This window comes from Ammodytes marinus (genome assembly GCF_949987685.1).
Source record: "Ammodytes marinus genome assembly, chromosome: 5".
NCBI classification, from domain to species: Eukaryota; Metazoa; Chordata; class Actinopteri; order Uranoscopiformes; family Ammodytidae; genus Ammodytes; species Ammodytes marinus.
Genome location: NC_137234.1, coordinates 19905415 through 19926726, shown reverse-complemented (window position 1 = coordinate 19926726; position 21312 = coordinate 19905415). Strand labels below are relative to the sequence as shown.

The 21312-nt window shown below is 42.5% G+C and overlaps 2 protein-coding genes across 2 annotated transcripts; one reads left to right on the top strand and one right to left on the bottom strand.

Annotated features, from left to right (window-relative positions):
• Window positions 1-751: 751 nt before the first annotated feature.
• On the top strand, window positions 752-4518 carry irf7 (interferon regulatory factor 7). The gene is made up of 10 exons (XM_080028151.1): window positions 752-802; window positions 1220-1373; window positions 1761-1932; window positions 2043-2143; window positions 2247-2298; window positions 2422-2538; window positions 2653-2855; window positions 3195-3396; window positions 3530-3645; window positions 3760-4518. Exons 1-10 carry the CDS (start codon window positions 795-797, stop codon window positions 3949-3951), a joined length of 1317 nt encoding a protein of 438 aa, XP_079884277.1. The 5' UTR covers window positions 752-794; the 3' UTR covers window positions 3952-4518.
• A 1672-nt stretch (window positions 4519-6190) lies between these two features.
• On the bottom strand, window positions 6191-20812 carry phrf1 (PHD and ring finger domains 1). Its single transcript, XM_080028375.1, has 19 exons — window positions 20749-20812; window positions 19730-19883; window positions 19446-19559; window positions 18828-19030; window positions 18614-18697; window positions 18356-18489; window positions 16581-16675; window positions 16016-16194; window positions 14641-14773; window positions 14365-14471; window positions 13114-13307; window positions 12663-12785; window positions 12019-12173; window positions 10024-11902; window positions 7977-9268; window positions 7763-7839; window positions 7285-7395; window positions 7035-7166; window positions 6191-6865 (listed from the first exon to the last, which is right to left on the bottom strand). Exons 2-19 carry the CDS (start codon window positions 19815-19817, stop codon window positions 6713-6715), a joined length of 5253 nt encoding a protein of 1750 aa, XP_079884501.1. The 5' UTR covers window positions 19818-19883; window positions 20749-20812; the 3' UTR covers window positions 6191-6712.
• Window positions 20813-21312: the final 500 nt, after the last annotated feature.

The following is a 21312-nucleotide window of genomic DNA, read 5'->3' as shown; positions in this document are numbered from 1 at the left end:
TTGTATAGTAGCCTATGTCTAGAAATCCTCACCATATTGAATGGTCAGAAATAATTGGCATTAGCCTACGTGGCTCTGGCATGGTTTAACAGGAAAAACCTAACCAGTAGGCTGGTAGGCTTGGTATCATTATCTCGGGAAACAAGTTTGCAGACGGCAATCAACATAAGAGCTCGATATAATTTAATAATAACACTTTAGCCTACAATCATAAAATCATTTTGAATGTCATCAAAACTCAACTGTGAAAGTAGCAGCCATATAATTATAGCCTAATCATACTAACATAAAGGTCTACCTTTGCTTTGTGCACTAGCCTACTTAGCTTGTTTGAGCTTGAGTGGGTGGCGACAAAAATATTATTTTAGGAATTGCTGACGAAATATTGTTGAGGTGGTGATGCAAGAAAAGTGATTCGCCACGGCACCGGAAACTAGGCTTTCAGTTTCATGTGCTGTAGTTTGGTCTGGCTTTGCGAGACTAGTTTCTCCCTAATTCCACCTCTCTCCTTACTCTGCCTTCTGAAAAATAGAAGGGTTTGTTCGATTTATTGTCTTTGAGCGGCTTTTGTATTAGGTCCATGCTCGCGAGCTCGCGAGCCTGTGTAACGCTCGTCCTGCTTGTCAGCGAATCAAACTCACCCCTTCGTGCGTCGGAAATGCCCACAAGTGGCTGCGCCTTCCCACTGGGGCGGAACCTCACATGATGTCACAGGTTCTTATAAGTGCAGCCCAAAGTCGGGCTTCGATGATTCAGACAAACAGCTGCAGTGGAAAAACGCTTCTTACGAAAAAATGCAAAGGTAGGGAGAAAACACATAATCTTCTTCCTCAATCTGGGACATTATCTGTTGCCTACGTTTCCTTGTTTTGCTGTGTTGTGAGAGTATTGCACGTTAAGTGAAACATTTGTTTTGCTGTGTTGTGAGAGTAATGCACGTGAAGTGAAACATGTAGGCCTATGTTGACATGTAGCCTGTAGGTTTATTCAAATCCTCAGGTTTAAGGACTTTAATTTTAACTGAATAAGTAGGCTATGGTAAACATGTTGCTAAGTTCTGCCAGACCGTGTTGAGGAATACAGGGTGCCTAGTGCTATAAAAACAGTCAATCCACATTGGGTAGGCCTATGCTGCATGCTTCTCAGCACAGTGTTGTATCTTTTTGTAGGTGTGTGGTTGTGTGTGTGGTTAAGGCTCTTGTCTCTTGTTTCCTCTCAGCCCTCCAAAGCCTCAGTTTGCCAACTGGCTGATAGAGCAGGTGGAGACAGGCCAGTACACGGGCCTGTGCTATGTGGGCCAAAACAAGTTCAGAGTCCCATGGAAGCACAACTCCAGGAAGGACTGCAATGAAGAGGACAGTAAAATATTCAGGGTAAGCTCTACTGCCTCTATTAAAAAATGCCACAGTGTTATCTGACGTGTGATTAGATACAATGTTAATGGCTTTGTTGACATTTGTCGTACACTCCCAACAACAGTAATACTGCATTTATATCTTTTGGATTTAAGAAAGATGGAGATGATGTATAATAGAAATAGTATAATATTGCTCAGTAAACAGTCCTCATAGGCAGGTGAAGCTGAATCCGACACATGCATTATGTTTGATACCAATCTGTGTTATCTAGTAACTTCATAAGCTGCATACATTTAGTTAGTATGCACATAGAAAATCTTAGTGAAGAAGCCCGTTAAAGTCCCACAACATGGAAAGTGAAATGCAAGCTAATACAGTAACTGTTTGTACATGTATAAACAGGCATGGGCGGTGGCAAGCGGCAAAATCAGCGAGTTTCCCAATGACAAGGCCAGGTGGAAAACCAACTTCCGGTGCGCTCTCAACAACCTCTCTGTGCGATTCAAGATGACAACAAATAACTCCAAGAATTCTGACGACCCTCACAAAATCTACGAGATCATCAACACAGAGTGTAAGAAGACGGTCAACCAATCCTGGCCCTGAATTCCCCTGTGGAGCGACTGGAGCCATTTACAGCTCGAATGCAAAATAATAATTTGGGCCTGTTTTCTTTATCCGCAGACAACTACGAAGGTTTGCCAAAGCAAGATTCCCGGGAGGATTCTGACATGACCTTGGACATCTACAGCTCTCCCATAGAGGCCGTCCCCCCTGGAAATGAGGTGCAATATTATAGTTCACTTGGTGCACTTGGTTTGATATTGCAAAGATTCATATAACTATTATTTAAATGCTTAAATGATATGCCTTTCTTTCTCCATACAGTTTAACCTGTCTAACAATTTCATGGCCATGGAGCTTGGCAACTATGGATCAGGTACTTTGTCTTTTGCAAAGTCAAATTCTGTAGTTCATAACATCCTCGCCACCTTTTATGATTTTAAATAGTTTGTGATGATGGCTAAATATAGTGTAATCGCATTTGTATTGTCTTCAACAGAGGCGCAACTATGGGTAGAGGACAATGGCCAGAACAATCCAGCTCTCATTGGAAGCTATCCTGCGGCGGCCGAGAACCACCCTCAGCTAATACCAGAGCCGGCGCCTCACTACGAGGGTATGTTTAGCGAACTGTCATCAAAATGTCTTCATTGAAGTTACATTTTCCGTTGGCTTTTGTCATGCTTTATGTTATTGTGACGTGTTTTTTTGTGTTTTTTTTTTTTTACAGTAAATCCTCAGCCAGCCCTCAGTTCACCTCAGCAGCTGTCCATTTTTGACCTGGAGATCTCCATCCACTACAGGAAAAAGGAAATGCTAAAGACCACATTTAACGCGGCGCGACTGCAGCTTCACTACCACCACCAGGCCCCTGAGTTCAATGCCCATCATCTCTGCTTCCCCTCCACTGATGGGCTGCTAGACCACAAACAGGTACAAGGTCGGCCGGACAATTTGTGTGACAACGCTACAGAAAACACAATATTTTTAAAAAATTGACATTCAGTAAAGAAACTTAAAAGAAACATAGTTTGCGAACATTACTAGGCAGGTTCAGTCAGTTCGGTGCTGAATTCATCTCAGTGTGTATTTTTTGGTATCTGTAAGACTGAGATAATGTTGACACAGTCCACCTTTACAAAACACGGGGAAAGATGGAGATTTACAGTCTCTTTAGAGAATAATCCCTAGGTTTATATACAATATATTGCTCTACATCCATCCTCAGAGTGACAGTCTCCTTCTAACCAAAACCTATTATCTTTGCACCAGATTGAGTTCACCAACCGCATCCTAGAGAGCATCCAGAAAGGTCTACTCCTTGAGGTGCGCGATACTGGTATCTACGCCTGCAGGCAGGACAGGTGCCATGTGTTTGCCAGCACCAGTGACCCCAACGTGGCTCACCCAGACCCAAAAAAGCTGCCCCACAACACCACAGTGGAGCTGCTCAACTTTGAGACGTATGTCACTGGTAGGTGTGGATCTCTTGGGTCATTTACTTTGTCACAACTACTACTTATAGCCCTTACGACTGCTAGTACATTTCATTTGAAACCAGCATTACGTCTGTGCAATAAGCAGTCCCGCCTGTTATCTGTGTTCAGAACTGAAACAGTTTAAAGAGAACAACGGAGGCTCCCCGAAGTATGCCATCAACATGTGCTTTGGAGAGAAGTTCCCTGATGGAAAACCTTTGGAGAAGAAGCTTATCGCAGTCAAGGTAACTCACCTTCCTATTTTCCATGAGCTTCCCCTCAGGGACGCATGCAGTACTATTCCAGGTTCAGCTCAATTTCCGCCATTTTTAATTGCTGTGTCCCTCTGCCCTCCTTAGGTGGTTCCTCTGATCTGTCAACACTTTCACGAGATGGCCCAGCTGGAGGGGGCTTCGTCTCTTCACAGCGCTAACGTCAGCTTACAGATGTCACACAACAGCCTCTATGATCTCATCCACTCTTACTTTGGTTTGCCTACAGCTGAGGATCCAGCGAGGCCTGCTGCACCTTTTCTACAGCAGGTGGCCTAAGGTGGGGTGTTCCAACTAGCTGTGGGACCACATGGTGCACCACATCAGCTGACTGCTTGAATGTGTTACAGCAGCAGAAACAGGAGGGAACAAAATGAAATTGGGGATTGCATTGTGCCATCACTGATACTACCGTCACTCCAACCTCCTTCTCTGCACTCTCTCCTGTTCACTTCATGTTCACACAAGCCTCAAAGTGTAGCAAAACAACCTTTATCACTACATAAGTAGAAACGGACTCCTCTGCTATTGGACTGTTACGTTACTTAACTCAAAGGCCAAAGGTTTTGCCTTAGAATAAACTGTTATATGATGCACTGTAAATGTCAAATCTGCTGATGAAATGGATAGTTCTGTTAATATTGTATGTATGCAGGGACCAAATTGCATTACATGATGGTTAATACATTGGTACATGTTAGTTGTTGGATCACATATTTATGAGCTTGTAAACTGCAGATTAAGGCAACATTAAGTGTACATTTTTCATGTGTTGTACAGACACTATCTGCACTGTTCATTCTGAATAAACCTAAATGGCATTTATTTTTTCAAATAAACTGTTTAACCTTGATTGAGGTCTGAAATCATCACTGCTGAGTGGTAATGTATGACTCACAAATACCTGATAGAAATATATATATCTCAAGAGGAGTTTATGTTAAATACATTTAGAACAATGTCAATAGTATAATCTACTGCTTACCTTTACCCAAGTGAAGTCTCTATCCACAGAAAATAAGCAAATGCCTTTAATTAAATAGAGACAACCACCTCAGTGCAGAAACAAATATTGCATTCAGTTAAACATGAGCACCTGTTTTATTAGGATTCTTCAACCCCTAGTCCTTGGCTTAATAAAGCCAAATTAAAACATGACAAATATTTTACAAGGCAGCTCCAACCATCCAGGTAATCAGTCTTTACAGTAGGCAGACAAAGCAGTATAGACAACACAAAAGTGAACAAGCAGAATTAGTTTCTAATGTCTGTAAATAAGGCAATGTAGGGTGTTGTAATGTAAGGATATCACCAAGAGTAAGGCCAATGACACAACGATGAAATCTCATGGTTTACACTGAAAGGATGCTGTTAATGTTCCCAACTTAAAAAGTGTTACAAGGAACTTTTAAATATTTCTGAAACAGTCTCATTTTTCCTCTGATGATCATGAATGACATGTAACAGCAAACGAAACCATCAGTGCAAAGAATGCTATTTTTGTATAGTTTTTCTTAATACCTTTGTCCACTGGTCCCTCGACCTGGAACTATAGCTGGCATAGTAAAAATACAACCGCTTTAGTCCAAAGGGGATGCACGAATTAACAAACTAAAAGTTCCTCGGAGCACCTTTAACCTACACTTACCTTGGAAATGCTGTGATTTACGGAGATGCAATTATTTTTCCTATGTTTGGACTATAACTGACATTTTATTATTTATGACAACATAATTAGCTTTATACTTATGAACCTAGGAAATAACAATAAAAAATAGACTTTAGTCTAAAGGTTTGTTGAAATGAGAGCACCAGGTTGGACATAGACAAAATGTTGACATAATATATTTGCAACTCAGCTAGTGAGGCATAAAGTCTGTTTTACAATCATATTAACTCAAAGATATAACTATTAGCTACAGTACTGTGGCGTCATAGTCTTTAAAAACAGAATGCCCAAAGATAAATTAAATCTCGCTTATTCAGGTTAATGCTTCATTTTTTTTTTCTTTTTTACTTATTTGGCACAACAAAAAATAATCCCTAGTTGATTAAAAGCCATTTCTACATTTCAATCATGGGTTGAAAAAAAGAATAAACAATTCTGATACCACCAGAAAACAAGTACGTCTAAAATGAGGATGCAGTTATTTGAGAAGAGTGACTCCATTATTCATTTGAAAACCACTTAGCTAGAATTTTGCCGTAGTACACTAGACTAGAATCAGCTCATTAAACATGGATATTAAGAGATGTGGAAGACATAACAGAAGCTTTCATTTACAAAACATAAACCAAATAAATTCTACAAACATTTGTCATTAACTCATAACAGGCAGCACAGACAAAATGAATATATGTAGTGTATATATCAAAGCTATTATTTACAACCAAATCTAAAATGCTTACTGATAAATGTTCTACAAAAGTTGCATAACAGTGTATTTCCTTAATGTGACAAACTTCTTAAATATGCAAACTCTGCATACTTTAATACCACGTCTTCGCCACCAAGATGAGTTTTGCCACTGATAAATACCCTCTCCCTCCCTCCCACAAAACAAAACAGCCATAGAAAAACTCAAAGCCTGTGCTGCGTCTTCCCAGTGACATGCCTGTGGAGAAAGCTACCTGATTTATCACTCCATGGAGGGCTCTTTGAGATCTGCCTCTTTAAGGCATAGCCCTCAAGGTCTCCTATTAGGTTTCTGAGCTGAAACTACACAAAAACCATCAGTTGTTGGCAGTGACGGTCCAAGCACAAGACACCAATAGAATAGGTGTTGTCCAGATGATAACCAACCAAAAAGAAAAAAAAAAGCTTGTCCTCAAAATTCAGTTAAGATAGAAAAGCTCAACACTAGAGGAAAAAATGCTCCATCCTGAATCTGTGACTTTACCGTTCACATCATTGGGTAATGTCTGAGAGATATGAGATCACACTCAGTAGTGGGAAAACGTATTGGAAAACTTACTGTAATATGATATATGAAAAAGTGTTTGAATTGGGAGTGGCTGTCCTTGCCTTGTTCATTACTCCTCAGGGGCTATCTGAGATATTCATGGACTCAGTCTGACCCTCTGAGTCCTCTCCCTTCTTGTATTTTCTCGCGTGTCTATATTTGTCCACGTATGCCTTGACCAGATTGCCCACCTTCACCGGATTGATCTCCCCACTCTTGCTGTGGCACACCTGATGGCCAGGAACACAAAATAATTATATGTATACATTCTCCGGAAAAGGGTCATTCAACTGAATACATTACAGATTGAGAAATGTCTGAGTTTAGTAATGAAAAGCTATAAGGGGCTTTCAACTGTTTGTCGGTAAAAAAACAACCTTTGAAAGATGTGGAACTCACCTTCTGGACGGCTTTGCGTAAAATCTCTTTGTATTCGTCCTTGTCGATGTCTCTATTCTGGTAGAACGGTTTGATAGCCAGCTTCACCTCCTCGACAGCTCTCTCCTGCATGTGCAGCTTCTTCAAGTACTGCTGCCAGGAGGAAAAAACAAACACAAATGTCATGATATAGTTTTCCACAAGTATTCTCAAAGTAGGAAATGTTTGCCATAATATGTATTTCAAATTCATGTTTCACTACTTGAAATACCTGGTTAGTCCTTTCCTCTGTCTCTCCTTCTCCGCTGGTTGATAACCCCTCACCATCTGATCTAGAGGAGCTACTGATTGGACCAACAGCACTGACAGCTCCAGTGACGTCCTGTCCAAAGTATGGGGACATTATATTGATATAACCAGACGAAAGGATTACAGGAAGAAATAATAAATAAATATAGATTAAGTTATTTAGGGCTGTTATATATAGTATGCAAGTCATATAGTAGTCTTAGATATAACAATAAATAAGTTTGTAATAAGCAAATACATTATTTGTGTAGACAAATCTTTTTATTTTTTTTCACAACATGGCTTTTACTTTCGATTACCCTGAAAATGCCTCGGTATCAGTTTTAGATTCTACCACGTGACTGTATCCGGGGAAACACATTTGCTCCTTTTGCGGTCAAACACTGCCACCCTCTGGCCATTTCAACACATTAAACACTTGATGTATTTCCTTGTCCTACCTGACTGGATGTCTGGACTGTTGAGGACGGTCTGCGAGCTCCTTCCTGCTTCAGCTTCAACTTATACAGGGCCAGCTCTGTGTCAGAAAGAATTCAGAAGAAAACAATGTAATCACATTTTTAAATGAGCCACAAACATATGCAGCTTCTATTGAAGTGATGTGAGCAGCTAACATAAAAATGGGCCGGATAAATTTTAAAAATCAACACTCACTGCTTGCAGATTTCTCTGGCTGAGGCCCCTCGGGCTCCTGTATGTTCCAAGTTACCCTCTTAACTTGAGTCTTGGATTTTGCTCCGCCTACAATCGGTAATATTTGCCCTTCGGTCTTCTCCTCCTCTGGTTCCTTTTCTTGTTTGACAGATGCACCAGTTCCCTCTGTGGGCTCAGGCTCAGACTTGACATAGTCCAGGTTGTCTAGCATCACGTCAACATTGAAGTCATCATCGGAGTCGGAGGGTTGCTGAAGCTCCTGTTTTATGTGGACAGTCGACACAACAGTGTTGGGTTGTTCGACGGAGGCCATTGACACTGGGTGAGACTGGGAGACGTCATCCTGGATGCTTTCTGCTTTAACAGGAATGGTCTGAGTGGAACAGGAGGTGACAGGTGGCTCTTCGCATAGTTTTGGTGAACTTTGCTCAGAATTCATTATTGTGATGTCACTGGGTTCAGTCTCAATATCGTCAATAGGCTCAGTCTTAATTACTACACACGTTTCAGTCTGGACGGTGACCTCTTTCGTTCCCAACTCATCTTTGCCTTTGACATCCGCCAAAGACTGTGTGTCGGCCTCTTCCTTCTTAATTGGTTCGGTGATGGGAGAATCTTCAAACATGTCAAACATGTCAAGAGATGGCCGTTTTTCTTTCTTGATTTCTTTTTCAACTTTGATCTCTTCGACCATTTCTGTTGTTGTGGCCTGGCTGTCTGTGCCAAGGTCTTTTTCCCTTTTGACTTTAGAGGCAACGGTGCACGAATGAGCTTCAGCTTTAGTTTCAGCTTTCGTCCCTGAGGCAACTTTTTGCTCTTTGACAGAGCTGCGTGTCTGACCCTTGTCTTTTTTCTTGTCCGGTAAAGGTTTTGTGTCCTTACGAGACGAAACGGAGGGCTTGGAAGTTTTCTCTGAACTCTTGGAGGAGGAGGACACTTCTCCTTTCCTTCGTTCTCTTGAGCTGGATCTGGACCTGCGTATCCTCTTGTCTTTGGGCCGTGACTCCATCTTGTCCCTGGGACAGAGAGAAGAGGGTTGCGCTCGTGTGTGCGTGGCCTCTTTTTTCCTCCTTTCAAGGGATCTGGAGTGAGACCGACCGCGTTTATGGTCCTTGGATCGGGACCTGGAACGGGATTTGGACACAGATTTGGTGCGAGAGCGACCGCGTCTCTTGTCCCTCGACACCGGTCTCCTCACAGTGTCTCTCTCTCTGCCGTCGTTCCTCTCCTTGCTGCTCCGTTTCTGCTTCTTCTTCCTTGAATGTTCTCTGCTGCCGGAGCTGGAGCCAGACCTGAAAATCAACAATAACAGACAGATACCTCGTAAGAAAACTATGTGGTACTCAATTACAGGTTTCAAAGCTCAAACAGCTTGTTACTAAAGACTTGATATCAGTATTATTGGGACAATAAGGGGATGTCTCGATCTCGTTTGTAAGTCGGGAATCGATAGAAATGATGTCACAATCTCAACCTTCTGACTTACAGGCGGACTCGTCCATTCGTGCCATTGTGTATTAAGCTCATTATTGATACTGAAATCAAAGCTCCCCGCCAGGCTTGTTACAGAATATATAGTCTAATAGAGCAGTGTTCCTCAACCCTCTCTTGCAGCACCTTTACTTTTTACAGCGCTCCTGGCTCCAACAGCTGAGTCAAATGATCAGCTTGATATCAAGCAGCTTCAGTTGTTTATAACGAGTTGATGATTTGAAACAGCTGTTGGAGCAAGATGGCAAGTACCCTTCTATTGCTGAATCCAAACGTGCAGACTTCAGTGGACTCGCGGACTTTGCGGGAGCTTCCCCCGGGAATTCCACGAGACCTCTGGGTTGTCCAAAACAACAACAACAACTCATCAAGTCCACAAGGGGCCTCAAGTGGACTTTCTGCAGACTTCCACTGAGGGTGCAGATGTCACTGGACTTTAATCGATTTCATTGACCACAATGCATTACAGTTAGGACGTGACGTTGTAGACTTTGTGAAAAAAAATTAAAAATTAAACTGATTGTCCCTATCGGACATATGATGATGACATATGTACCTGGATCGCCTCCTGTCTTTGGATGGTGAGTGGGAGGGCCGTCTCTTTCTGTGAGTCCTATCGGGGGAATCTGACACAGAGCTTTCTGAGGCTGTGCGTGTCTTTCTCCTCTCTTTGGACCTTGAGCGCCTGCCGCTCCGTTCTCTCTCCTTCTCCTTCTGCTTGTCTTTCTGCCGGCCTGCTTGGCCCGAGGCGTGGCGCTCTCCTCTCCTGCCCCGCTCCTTGTCTGGCGTGGTGGAGCGCCGCTCCCTAGAAGGAGCCTGGGAGGTTTTCTTCTTATGGCTCCCGTCCCTCGATGGGGACTTGGAACAGGATTTGGAATCCGGTTTAGTCACCGCCTTTTGTTTCTTCTTGTCTGACGCCGAGTTGGACGCTGATGACGAATCGTTCTTAGACGTAGCGGACACGCTGTTAGACGTTCTCGGTCCACTCTCCTCTTCTGTTGTGTCTCTCTCCATCTTTATAAAATCCGGGTTGAGATAAAAAGGCGTCGTGTTGTGTGCCGTGTCTGAATTCAAACGGTGCGCAAACAGTTCAGCTTCATCTGCCTCGTCCGACTCGGGCTCTTTCTTAACTTTGGTGTCAAGTAATGCCGTTTGTTTTTCAGTCTTTTCTTTTTTAACCTTGACATATTCTTGTGAGCCCCTGGCCTCCTGCGATGGGGTTTCCTGAGCACTAGCTCTCGTTGGTTGCTCCTGTGAGACCTCAATCTCCTGCCTCTCGGTTTTCACATGAATCAGGTCATGCTTGCTTTGCCTGTTTTCTAAACTGGGAGCCTTCCGTTCATGTGTTGCGTGTAGGGAGCTTGCCCCAGGGTTTGTGTTCTTGGCTTCATCGTCCGAGCTGCTTGACTCTGAGTTGGTGGGATCAAAGGGGTCGTAGATGGTAGTACTACTCTCTTGCTCCTTATCGACTGCTGTGTGTGACGCGAGGAGCATCTGTTTATCCCTGCGCAGCTGTCTCTTCTTTACTTCCTCTTCCTTTTTCCTCCAGCGCTCCTGCACGCTCTCTCCGGTAGCGGAGGACGAGCCAACACTCAGACGTCTGGACTGCCAGGAGTTCCCACTGGCATTAATGCGGAAGCTCACTGCTGCTGATGAAGAGGAGGAAGAGGAGGGGTAGCGTGGATGGCTTGCAGGGGAGCCAGTGGAGGAAGAAGATGAGGAGAATGAGTTGGAGAAGGCCGTTGTTGATGTTGATGAGCCCGCCCCTCCGTCAGACTGTCTCTGTCTCTGACCGTCTGTCCTGCCCTTCTGCTGGTCCACACTCTGCTGCCTTCCCTTGTCCCCGGCGAGGCTGTTCATGCCCGATTCTGGCATTTCGTAACCATTGCTACTGGTAGTAGAATCACTGCTATTTCCTCGATTACTCCTGCTGCGATTACTGCCGATGCTGCCACCAGGACTAGTGCAATCATTTGCGATACCGCCGCTTTCCCTTTTAATTTTTGGTATCCTAGGAAGTACTGAAACGTCTACCCACATGGGCTTTGCAGGTGCTGCTTTTTTAGGTTGGGACTGTGGGTGGGTGGGGTGGATAGAAGAGGTGGGAAATCCGTTGGTTGCCCGGTGACCAGGAGGCTGGGGAGGTCTGATTGGACGAGGTGGCTGCAGGCTGTGTGGACCTCGAGGTGCTAGGTCAGAATGGGGAGATGGTTGAATTTGGCTGGAGGGCAGGTAGGAGGAGGAGGAGGAGGGTAAGCGAGAGGAGCTCTGGGAGAAAGGTCTGTTGGTGGAGCCGCGGGAGGATCCAGGTAGGTCACTGCTGTACGGGGGAGACATACAACTGTCTACTTGGTTGGGTGACATCATTGGGTTGATGTCGGCGCTGGCATCTCCTGAGCTGTTGCTGCAACTAGGCGTTAATGCAGATGGCAACACTGTAACACAGAAAATGTTAACAAAATATGTTTATAAGTATATGGTCAGCAAATCACAGAAGACATGAAAGTGTTGAGGAAAATTGTCAACGTTTAAAAACACCACACACTCTTACTTTGCTTTGTAGCTTTAAGGGTACCATCCCGATTGATAACGACATCGGAGCTGTCCATCAAGAGCATGTTCTGTCCTGATAGGATGCTGCCCAGCAGGTCAGGGACAGGAGCCGCCTCCATAACACCCCCTGACTGTGGGACATCCATACCCCTCCTGGAATAGCAAATAAATCCTTCAATTAGATCAACCACATTTCTTACGTATTCACCCAGCTAGTAGATACCATCTTGGGCACTTAGACTGAGTCAGGTAAGGCAACTCATAATTATGAGATATTGCATATATCAGCAGTTATGATGTCAGACATGATGCACATTAGTTGTGTGACCAAAAAAAGACATTTAAGAAAAAACAAGAAATAGTTTAATTCCAAGCGGACTCCCATAACCATGATTTGGTTCCATCTATCAAGCTGTGTTGCAAATGATCTCAATTTGCAATTGTTTTTACATCCAATAAACCAATCTTCGGGGTCATTAGAGTTGGAAGCAACAACATTACATTCTTACACCATGCTGCAGTAAATGCTTGGACATGTTAGGGATCGATAGGGAGAATCAAAAGCAGGTTATAGTCAGTTCCGTATCAGAACCTGTTCTATATAACCCAGCCTAAGACATTATGGCAAGAGGGGGCTGTTACCTGGAAAGGCTTGCGGTGACCGGCCGAGCTACAGGCTGGTGAGAGCGAAGAGCAGAGCGTGAGATCCCGCGTCTCTTGGCCTCCAACAGTGATGTAACACGGTCCTGCTGCTGCGCCTCCTCACTGCTCACATCAATACCGCCAGACAACATTTGTTTAGGTATTTACAGTATTATATGGACAGCTACATAAAAACAAATAACACGGTGAAACATATGTAACCACAATCAACATATGCACATTTTATTTTCCTATACACTTAAATAGATAGTAGTGATAGCCAGATCGGTGTTCGTTGCAATTAACATCGCACATCCAAGTAGCATCAAAACAAAGCACACATTGGACTGAAATGATTTGAGTGGTGAGATATGTTGTACTTGTAACTATGAATGCTCTACATATTATACTATCCACAAATGACATGAAGTCCTTTAAATGGTCTTCTTACTGTTCCACAAATGGATCCAGGTTAAATGGATCTCCGTAGATAGAGAGGGATGCGGCGCCGATGTCAGCACGCATGTTGCTTAGCGTGTTCTCTGCCGGCCGGTATACTGTAGGCAGCGAGGAGCTCTTCTTGTCCTTCACAATTCCCAGATTGTTAGCAATACGGCTTCGAGGAGTGATCGGCTTTTTCAACACCTAGTGGGAGAACATGGGTATAGAATTTATGTGGTGAGAGAAGTGTCTTCTGACTACGAAATTCATTCATTATTACAAATAGTGAAACACTTAAAGAGGCAATGAGTAACTTTTAAATATCTTTTAAACAGCCTCATGTTTCCTCTCATAATCATAAATTACCTTTAACAGCAAACGAGACCATCAGTGCAAAGAAAGACGTTTTTATATAGTTTTTATTACTGCATTTGATCTGGTCGTACACCCAGTCCGATTTTCGGTTCACGCGTGCATGCTCTATGGTCACATATCCGTATTGGTCACAGATTTCAGTGAGGCGCAGGAACGCAATTTGAGAAGCCTATCCCTCCAGGTGAGGGAAGGGGAGCGGGGCCTTGTTTGAGACCGTTGTTTGTCGTCATAATGACCGATAACGGGGCTGAACCATAAAATAAAAATAAAATAAAATGCAATGAAGAAAAGCTAAAAGCGAGAGTGATAGTCGGGCGGGAGGGCGTTGCCAAGCAACGTATACACAATTTCACGCAGCGAAACTAGACTGCAGTGTTTACTCCTAAATGAATGAGCGGTAGCCTACTAAAACAAAGTTTACTTTGCCTCGCCAGCATCATCAGATGACCATTATTCATCGGAAATAGTCATTATTTACAACATAAACACATTACCTCATCGTGATCCATAACTAACTGCCATCTCTCGTTCATTCGCTTTGTGTGAGGACACGGGGACTCGTTCAGCTCCGTGAGAGGTGACAATGCATCAACTCATTGCAATCAGGTGTGTTTAGCACTTACTGGCATTAGTTGATGCTGTGTCACCCATAGACTCACGGAGCCGAAAAGAGTCCGGTGCCCTCACACTTTCAACACACGGACACGCACCATATTGCTTCCTGATTATTTGAATCTTGCACGCCTGCACGAGCTACAAAACAGCTTCACGACAGCTGGCGTCGTAATAATACTACCGCTTTTGTTCAAAGGTGTCGCCAACGTGCCGACTTACTCGTAGTAGCTTTAACTTAACATTTCAAGAGTAATGTTGAGGACACACTCACCAGCCTTCTTCTGGATTTAGTCCTCCTCCGTTTCCTCCTTTTGACTCCGGTACTTGCTACTTTACCGTTTTTGCCCTTAGCAGAAGTTGTCTTCTTTCTGCGCCTTCCTGTTCAATCAATCATAAAAGTTATGCCTCACACACAGACAGACAGACAGACACATACACACATCACCAGTTCCAACTTTTCTTTCACTATATCTGTTCATGTTTGTGCTAATCATTATGCTAACCCTATCGGAAATGTGTTGGACATTTTAATGCATGCGTTACTTACTGGTCTTGCGCCTGCGGGTAGATGGGACACGAGGTGTGAAGTTCCGTACATAAACGGCCGTGTTCAGCCCAGCCACCACAGCGTTAATAGTTTCATCCAGCCAAGTGGACTGCATCATATACGTGGGAGCCAACTAGTACAGAAATAGTTGCATTACTCCACGTTGCTTTCACAAATGTATGTTGTCTAAATGCTACACCCAAACACATGCACTGCTCCTTAAAGGTGGAGTAAGTGATTCTGGAGAATGCCTGTTGTCAAAATCAGTTAACATTTCCTCATGATCCACTATCTGTCCATACTGTGTGTACACTGAAACAAATCCAGTTTTAATACGCAGCCTAGGCTCTTTAAACTGGTATGTAAACAAAGGGGGCCCAGTGCAGCTTACAACATACTAACCAGGTTGTCTATTAAACATTGGATTTATTTTTAATCGTGCATACACACAGTACGGACAGGTTGCGGATCCTGAGGAGATATTTACTAATTTTGAATAAAAGTGATTTTGACAACAAGCATTCTTCAGAATTGCTGACCCCACCTTTAAGCTTGAAATGTGGGAACATTTCAAAGAGAGCAAGCATTTAGTTTTTCACTTCATTTAACCTTTATTTATACTGGAGAGATCATTAAAGGCCTACTTCACCGGTTTGAATATGAAGGTGTATTGAATTCTGAGATCCTATGTAGTATAAATGTGCGAAAAAAATTGAAATCGGTTCATCCTAGCCTGAGAAAAGGCAGAAAGAGTGTTTTTTTTAACCCTATATTTCTCTTTCTCGTGACATCACAGAAAGAGAAATATAGGGTTAAAAAAAACGTACTTTGTAAATATTACTGTGATGTCACAGTAAAAGACATCACAGTAATATTTACAAAGTACGTTTTTTTTAACCCTATATTTCTCTTTCTGTGATGTCACGAGAAAGAGAAATATAGGGTTAAAAAAAACACTCTTTCTGCCTTTTCTCAGGCTAGGATGAACCGATTTTTTTTTTTTTTGCACATTTATACTACATAGGATCTCAGAATTCAATACACCTTCATATTCAAACCGGTGAAGTAGGCCTTTAAGGGGATGACCCTCATTTACAATGACGTCGAGTCAAACAAATGCAAAGAAACAACAACACAAACACAATGCAAATATAACACATTGTCAAACCCACATGCTATTATTTCTGATGCCAGTAGCACGTAAGTTCATTAACAAAAAACACACAAAAGAATAAATCATCACGTAAATAGTACGGTAAATAATACAATCTGCACAACAAAATCTCTGCAAGATCCATCAGCATTGTGCTTTATTCTGGTGTAAGTGTATTAGAAAAATGAGCCAAGACAGAAGCGTCACGCCTCCATGCCAAACCTGCGAGGTGCGTGCCTGTGTGATGCGATGTCGGTTGACGTTGGCTCGGACCCTCTCGCTGTGCTGGGTGCGGGCGATGGCTCTGGTGGGACCTGGAACACGGGACTGGGATCGACTGGTGGCAGGACGAGCGCTGGAAGGAAGGCTCTCTGTGTCGCTAACCTCTTCAGCTGAAACCCCTGAGGAGGACACAAGATATCAACATCTGACATGTGAAAAAATATTATATTAAGGGAAAACTATTAGTTGAGTGCTTAAGCATGGCCACGTGCAATATAATGAATAAAGTTATGCGTCAATATGGTTTTCTTTAATAGATGTTCTTTTTGGGGGGTGTATATCATATATCGGAAATATGTATATATTTTTCATTCATACACCTATTCCCCAATAATCGAAAAAAAGAAAATTCAAATAACTTAAATTCACTGTAATATGTAATACTATAACAAAATGGAATATTAAAAAATAAAGAAAATCCTGTCTGTAGGCTAAATGACAATCGAGTCCAAAATACTGATTAAGATTGCATGAATTGAAGAGGGTATATAAGTTAAAGGCTTACTTGAGTGTTGTACGTTGCTGACTTCACACTCTGGGCAAAACCACTCCTCTACAGGAACTGAGTCAAGAGGTGGCGTGAGACACTCCATGTGATACCTACGGAACAAAAAAGCTTATCAGTTTTTTTCTGATCATGACAAACCAAAACGGCTTATTGGGCAAAACGATTCAGAGAAAATATCTAATTCCAATGTTTCTGGCTGATATTGCAGCTACAATTTGATTTGCATCTAATATTCATGATGAAGCTTTGGATCAACAGAGAGATATAGAAACATCTGTCAAAAAAGTTGCAGTGTATTTTTTTTTTTTCAAGTCTACATTTACATTTTTCCATTTCCCATGCAAATACGACTTAATTAAATTGAACTGAAAGTCAGTGGTTCCCTCGTACCGTAGCGCTCGATCATTTTGCTATACCACAAATCGGTTGTTGTGACGAAATTTTTCCGCGCTGTCTGACTCCGTCTTTGACTGAAGTATGTGCGCGAGCGAGTTGCATATTTTATCTAGCGCTCGGAGGAATTCCATCCTCTTTGTTTGGTAGTTACCGAGTCGCACTGCCTTCGTGAGCCCGTTTGATACGAAGTAACAGTCACAAATGTCTCTCAAATACGAGTTTTGGCGCGCGTACTTCATTCATCAGAGGAGACTATTTTATCGCACCACAATGGTAATTTTGTATCGCGTTTCACCTGCCTAGTTTGTGGGCGTATATGAAAGCCCATTGGGCCACTTCTGATTGGTTAGCATGACTGCTACACGGGGACACTTGTCGGGCCTGTTCCAGAAAGCAGGGCAACTCTCTGACTTGACTTATCTCAAGTCTGATATAGTAATCTCGGTAATTCAGGAAAAAAAACGTCTGAAATTTTTTTTCTCAAGCATAATGCTTCGGTATGAGTAGCAATATTGATGTAACCATTGAAATCATGTGCAGTAAACAGACTGTCTCTCCTTTTGTACAGAAAACCTACTGAAATTCTTTACTGCAAACAAATAGTACAGTATTCATTCAAGTAGCCTACCTGATTGATTTATAACTAAATCAATTTTCCTCAGCAAGTGATCCAATTTAACATGTGTGCATCATTTCTTCACTAAAACACCTATTATTTATTTAAAGCGTCTGGTCTGTGACTTGGACCACTCAAGTGAACAGTAAACATTTGCGTTCAGCGTCACATTTTAGCCTGACAGAAATATGCCAAGTGTCACTGATGTTACAAAACTCTAGGTTGATAAAAAAAAATGCAACACAAATGATAAATTCTGAATTGAGAGAATGTCCTCAATGTGTAATATGATTATGATCAAATGAACAGAACATCTTCGGGAAATGATAAAACATCCAGATGGAGATTCCTGTGTAGTATTTTTATTTTCTCACTCAATCCACTCTTGAAGAAAAAGACGTGCTATTCCCACACTTCCTTCAGACACTTCCTTCAGTCTGTAGTTTCAGTTTAAAATGACAGAAAACTCGTAGTTGGTTGAAACAAAAAAAGCCAGTTAGCAGGTTTTCTGAGATTAAGATACAGAGGGAACTGACTCAGGGCTGAGCTGAACCGGCTTTGTTTCTACTGAACCCACTGTCTGGAACAGGCCCCCAGTTGAATTTGCAAACCCATTAACGCAACAGTTTAGAGCGTGTTTAGATCCTAATTGCAGCCTTTGTCTCCAATAAATCATTCAATCTTAGCCATAAAAACATAAACTGACTTTCAACATGATAAGACATGATAAGGGTTCTTTTATTCAAATAAAATCTCTCACCCAGCATCACAGCCATCGCAGAGCAATAGGCGGTCCTCGCGGTCACTGCCCCCACACACCTCACAGCTGGTCTGCTCCAGGTCCAAATCTACAATTTCCTCCACAACTTCCTTCACAGGCTTTTGCACTGTGATCTGAATTGAGCAGCCCATCACAAAGATACCACATTAGCCATCAATCCACACAACAGTATACAGAGAAAACTGAGTTAATAAATGTACCCAGGAGTTTTGAGACCAAGACATCAAATGCGCTCACCACTTTCTTGACTTTGCCTCCATAACATTTCCTCAGGTAGATGTTGTTGAAGGTGATTCGGTCGACGGGGCACGAGTTTGCATTCTAAATAAGCAGAGAACAGAAAACATTATGTAAATGAGCCATTCAGCTTTCTCTACCCCCAGATGCTTCTTCAAATGCAGAGCAGCAGCAGCAGCAGCAGCAGCATATACAAACATTTAGTCAAACCCACCTTGGCCCATTCAAGGATGCAGTCGAGACAGAAGTAGTGCTCACAACTCTCTGGTGTTACCACAGGCTGACTGGTGAAGGAGTTAAGGCAGATGGGACACTTGTCTGCGTCCTCATCCGAGCTGGACAGCCCCGCAACGTCAGCAGAGGTCCCCCCAAGAGCTCCGTCCTCGGCCTGAGCGTCTTCTTCCTCCTCTTCCTCGTCTGATAAAGTGGGTAGAAGTCTATGTGATATGCATGTACTATACAGACATTTATTTTTTTTATTGTTAGAGGATATTGCAGCGTGACAAAAAGTAGTGGGCAAAATAACGGTTTACTTATTTCACCTCGTCAGTGTGTATAGCAGCAGTAGCTTACTTTTCCTCTTTCAACTCAAGAGGAAATCTAATAGCTTGTTAAAATTACAATAGTTTGCAGGTTGAGTCAGACCAGCTAAAAATGTGTGATATGATAACATAGTCGTTTCTTTAAAAGGAAAAGAACAGACCGCCATCTTTGACAACAATATAAATGGCACAGGCTGCGTTCCAATCCACATACTTTCTGCTATCTAGTATGGTAGAAAAAGGATTTAGGATGTCCCAGTTCTTGTGGTCATTATTCTCCTCCTCTTTACCTTCTTCTTCTTCCTCTTCCTCTTCCCCATCTTCATCTAGGTTATCCTCCCCTTCTTCCTCTCCACTGTCAGACTCTCCCTCGTCAGACTCGGCTTCATCATCCTCCGAGTCATCTAGGAGGGAAAACAATGTTTAAAAAAGCACGCAGAAAATGCACTAGGTTTGCAAGCTTTACGGTATGTTTGATACAGCGACTTTTATGAGAGTGAATTTGAAAAAAAATAAAACGACGCATTCTTGCATCGGCCTATGATGCTCCAACGCTAAAACAAAAACATGTTACCTGAAATGTCCCACAACGCAGGCCTTTTTCCTTTGCTTTGGGACGCACTGCGGTTGATCAGCTCGTCTTGGCTGTCATCTTCATCCATGGCTGACCATGAAGAAGAAGAGCACCTTTACAATAGTTCCTCTCACAGATGTCCTCCCAACGTATCCTTTGAAGATAGATAGAAGGATTGCATACATTGTTTTGTTTTTTAATCCCAGACAGTGGTTGTATTTGCTTGTGTGCAATATTTGAAAAACAAACAAATGGTTTCATAATAGTCTGGCAGTCTCTGGCTTAAACCACATTATGGGCTAAGTGTAATGGTAGCACGTGAGCCAATCTACTCACTGTTTAAAAGGCCAGGTGAGCTCGGAAAGACATTCAACCAAATGTATGGAATGACAAAGGTTTTGTTTTGTTTCTTCCAAATCCTTGGAAGAAAGTGAAAATGAGCATCAAGCACGTCCTCTTGGTCTATGCATGGGACGTAGCAATACAGTGAATAGACGATAGGTCAAGCACGATCTTACTACCAACGAATGACCTTTGAAACTATAAAACAACTTTATCAATGTTCCGAATTTCGTATTTTTGTTGGCTGACAAACAAGAAAGGGTAACCTTGCACTGGCTAGCCAGCAACATCAGTGTGCTGCAGTGTAAGCTAAGGCTAAGTTTGTAAACAAAGAAGAAAACTAGGCACCAAACAGAGTGCTCCCTCTGTGCCTCAAATGAAATATACGTGCAGCGTTCACGTGCATGTCCACATTAAAGATAAACGGACCTGCAAGCATGCGGGACTAGCATATAACGATGTTCTTACTGCACAAATGGCGCTAGCGAGTAACATTAGCTTCAGCATAACGTGTTAGCTAGCCTCAGAATAGCAACATTTAGCGAACGACAACTACAAGCTCGTTCGTGCTCTGCACGGAAAACACGCAGTGTGTAAGGGAGTTTACACAAAGTCCCCATTCAACCGTCATTACTACGGTGTCATACTCTAGCATTACATAGTTATTTCAAACCTACCCTATGGAGTTGTGGTCTGAGGTATGTCAGAGTGATTTGAAGTCTCCACTGTTGTTGAGTGACACAACCGGCTGGCTAGAGACGGAAAAGGCCGAGTGCAATCAGCCGACTCTTAAAGAGACAGTGTCCGTTGATATGAAACCATAGATGAAACCGGTCGGAGACATGCACACGTGAACTAGATACAGTGTGGCTGGCTACTATAGTGTGTCCGCATAGATATATCTATATGGTGTGTCCGTAGCATAGTATATAAACTATCTAGTAAGCTACTATGTACCAGAGTGTGTCAAGTTATTAATGGCTCAGTCTGCAATCCAAATTCAAACCATAGAAGCCCTTAAAAACAAATCAAACACTAAACGATTAAACATGTTTTTGGAGTAGAAATAAAGACCAATATTTTCCATTGTAAAACAATCAAAAGGATTTATTTTATTGTATACACTGTACCTTACGACCTTACACTTTATTGTGAATGCACTGCTCGGGAAATGTCCACCACACTGTCAAGTCAACCCAGTGTAAGGCTACCTCAACCTTACTGTGTAGGATATAAAAGGC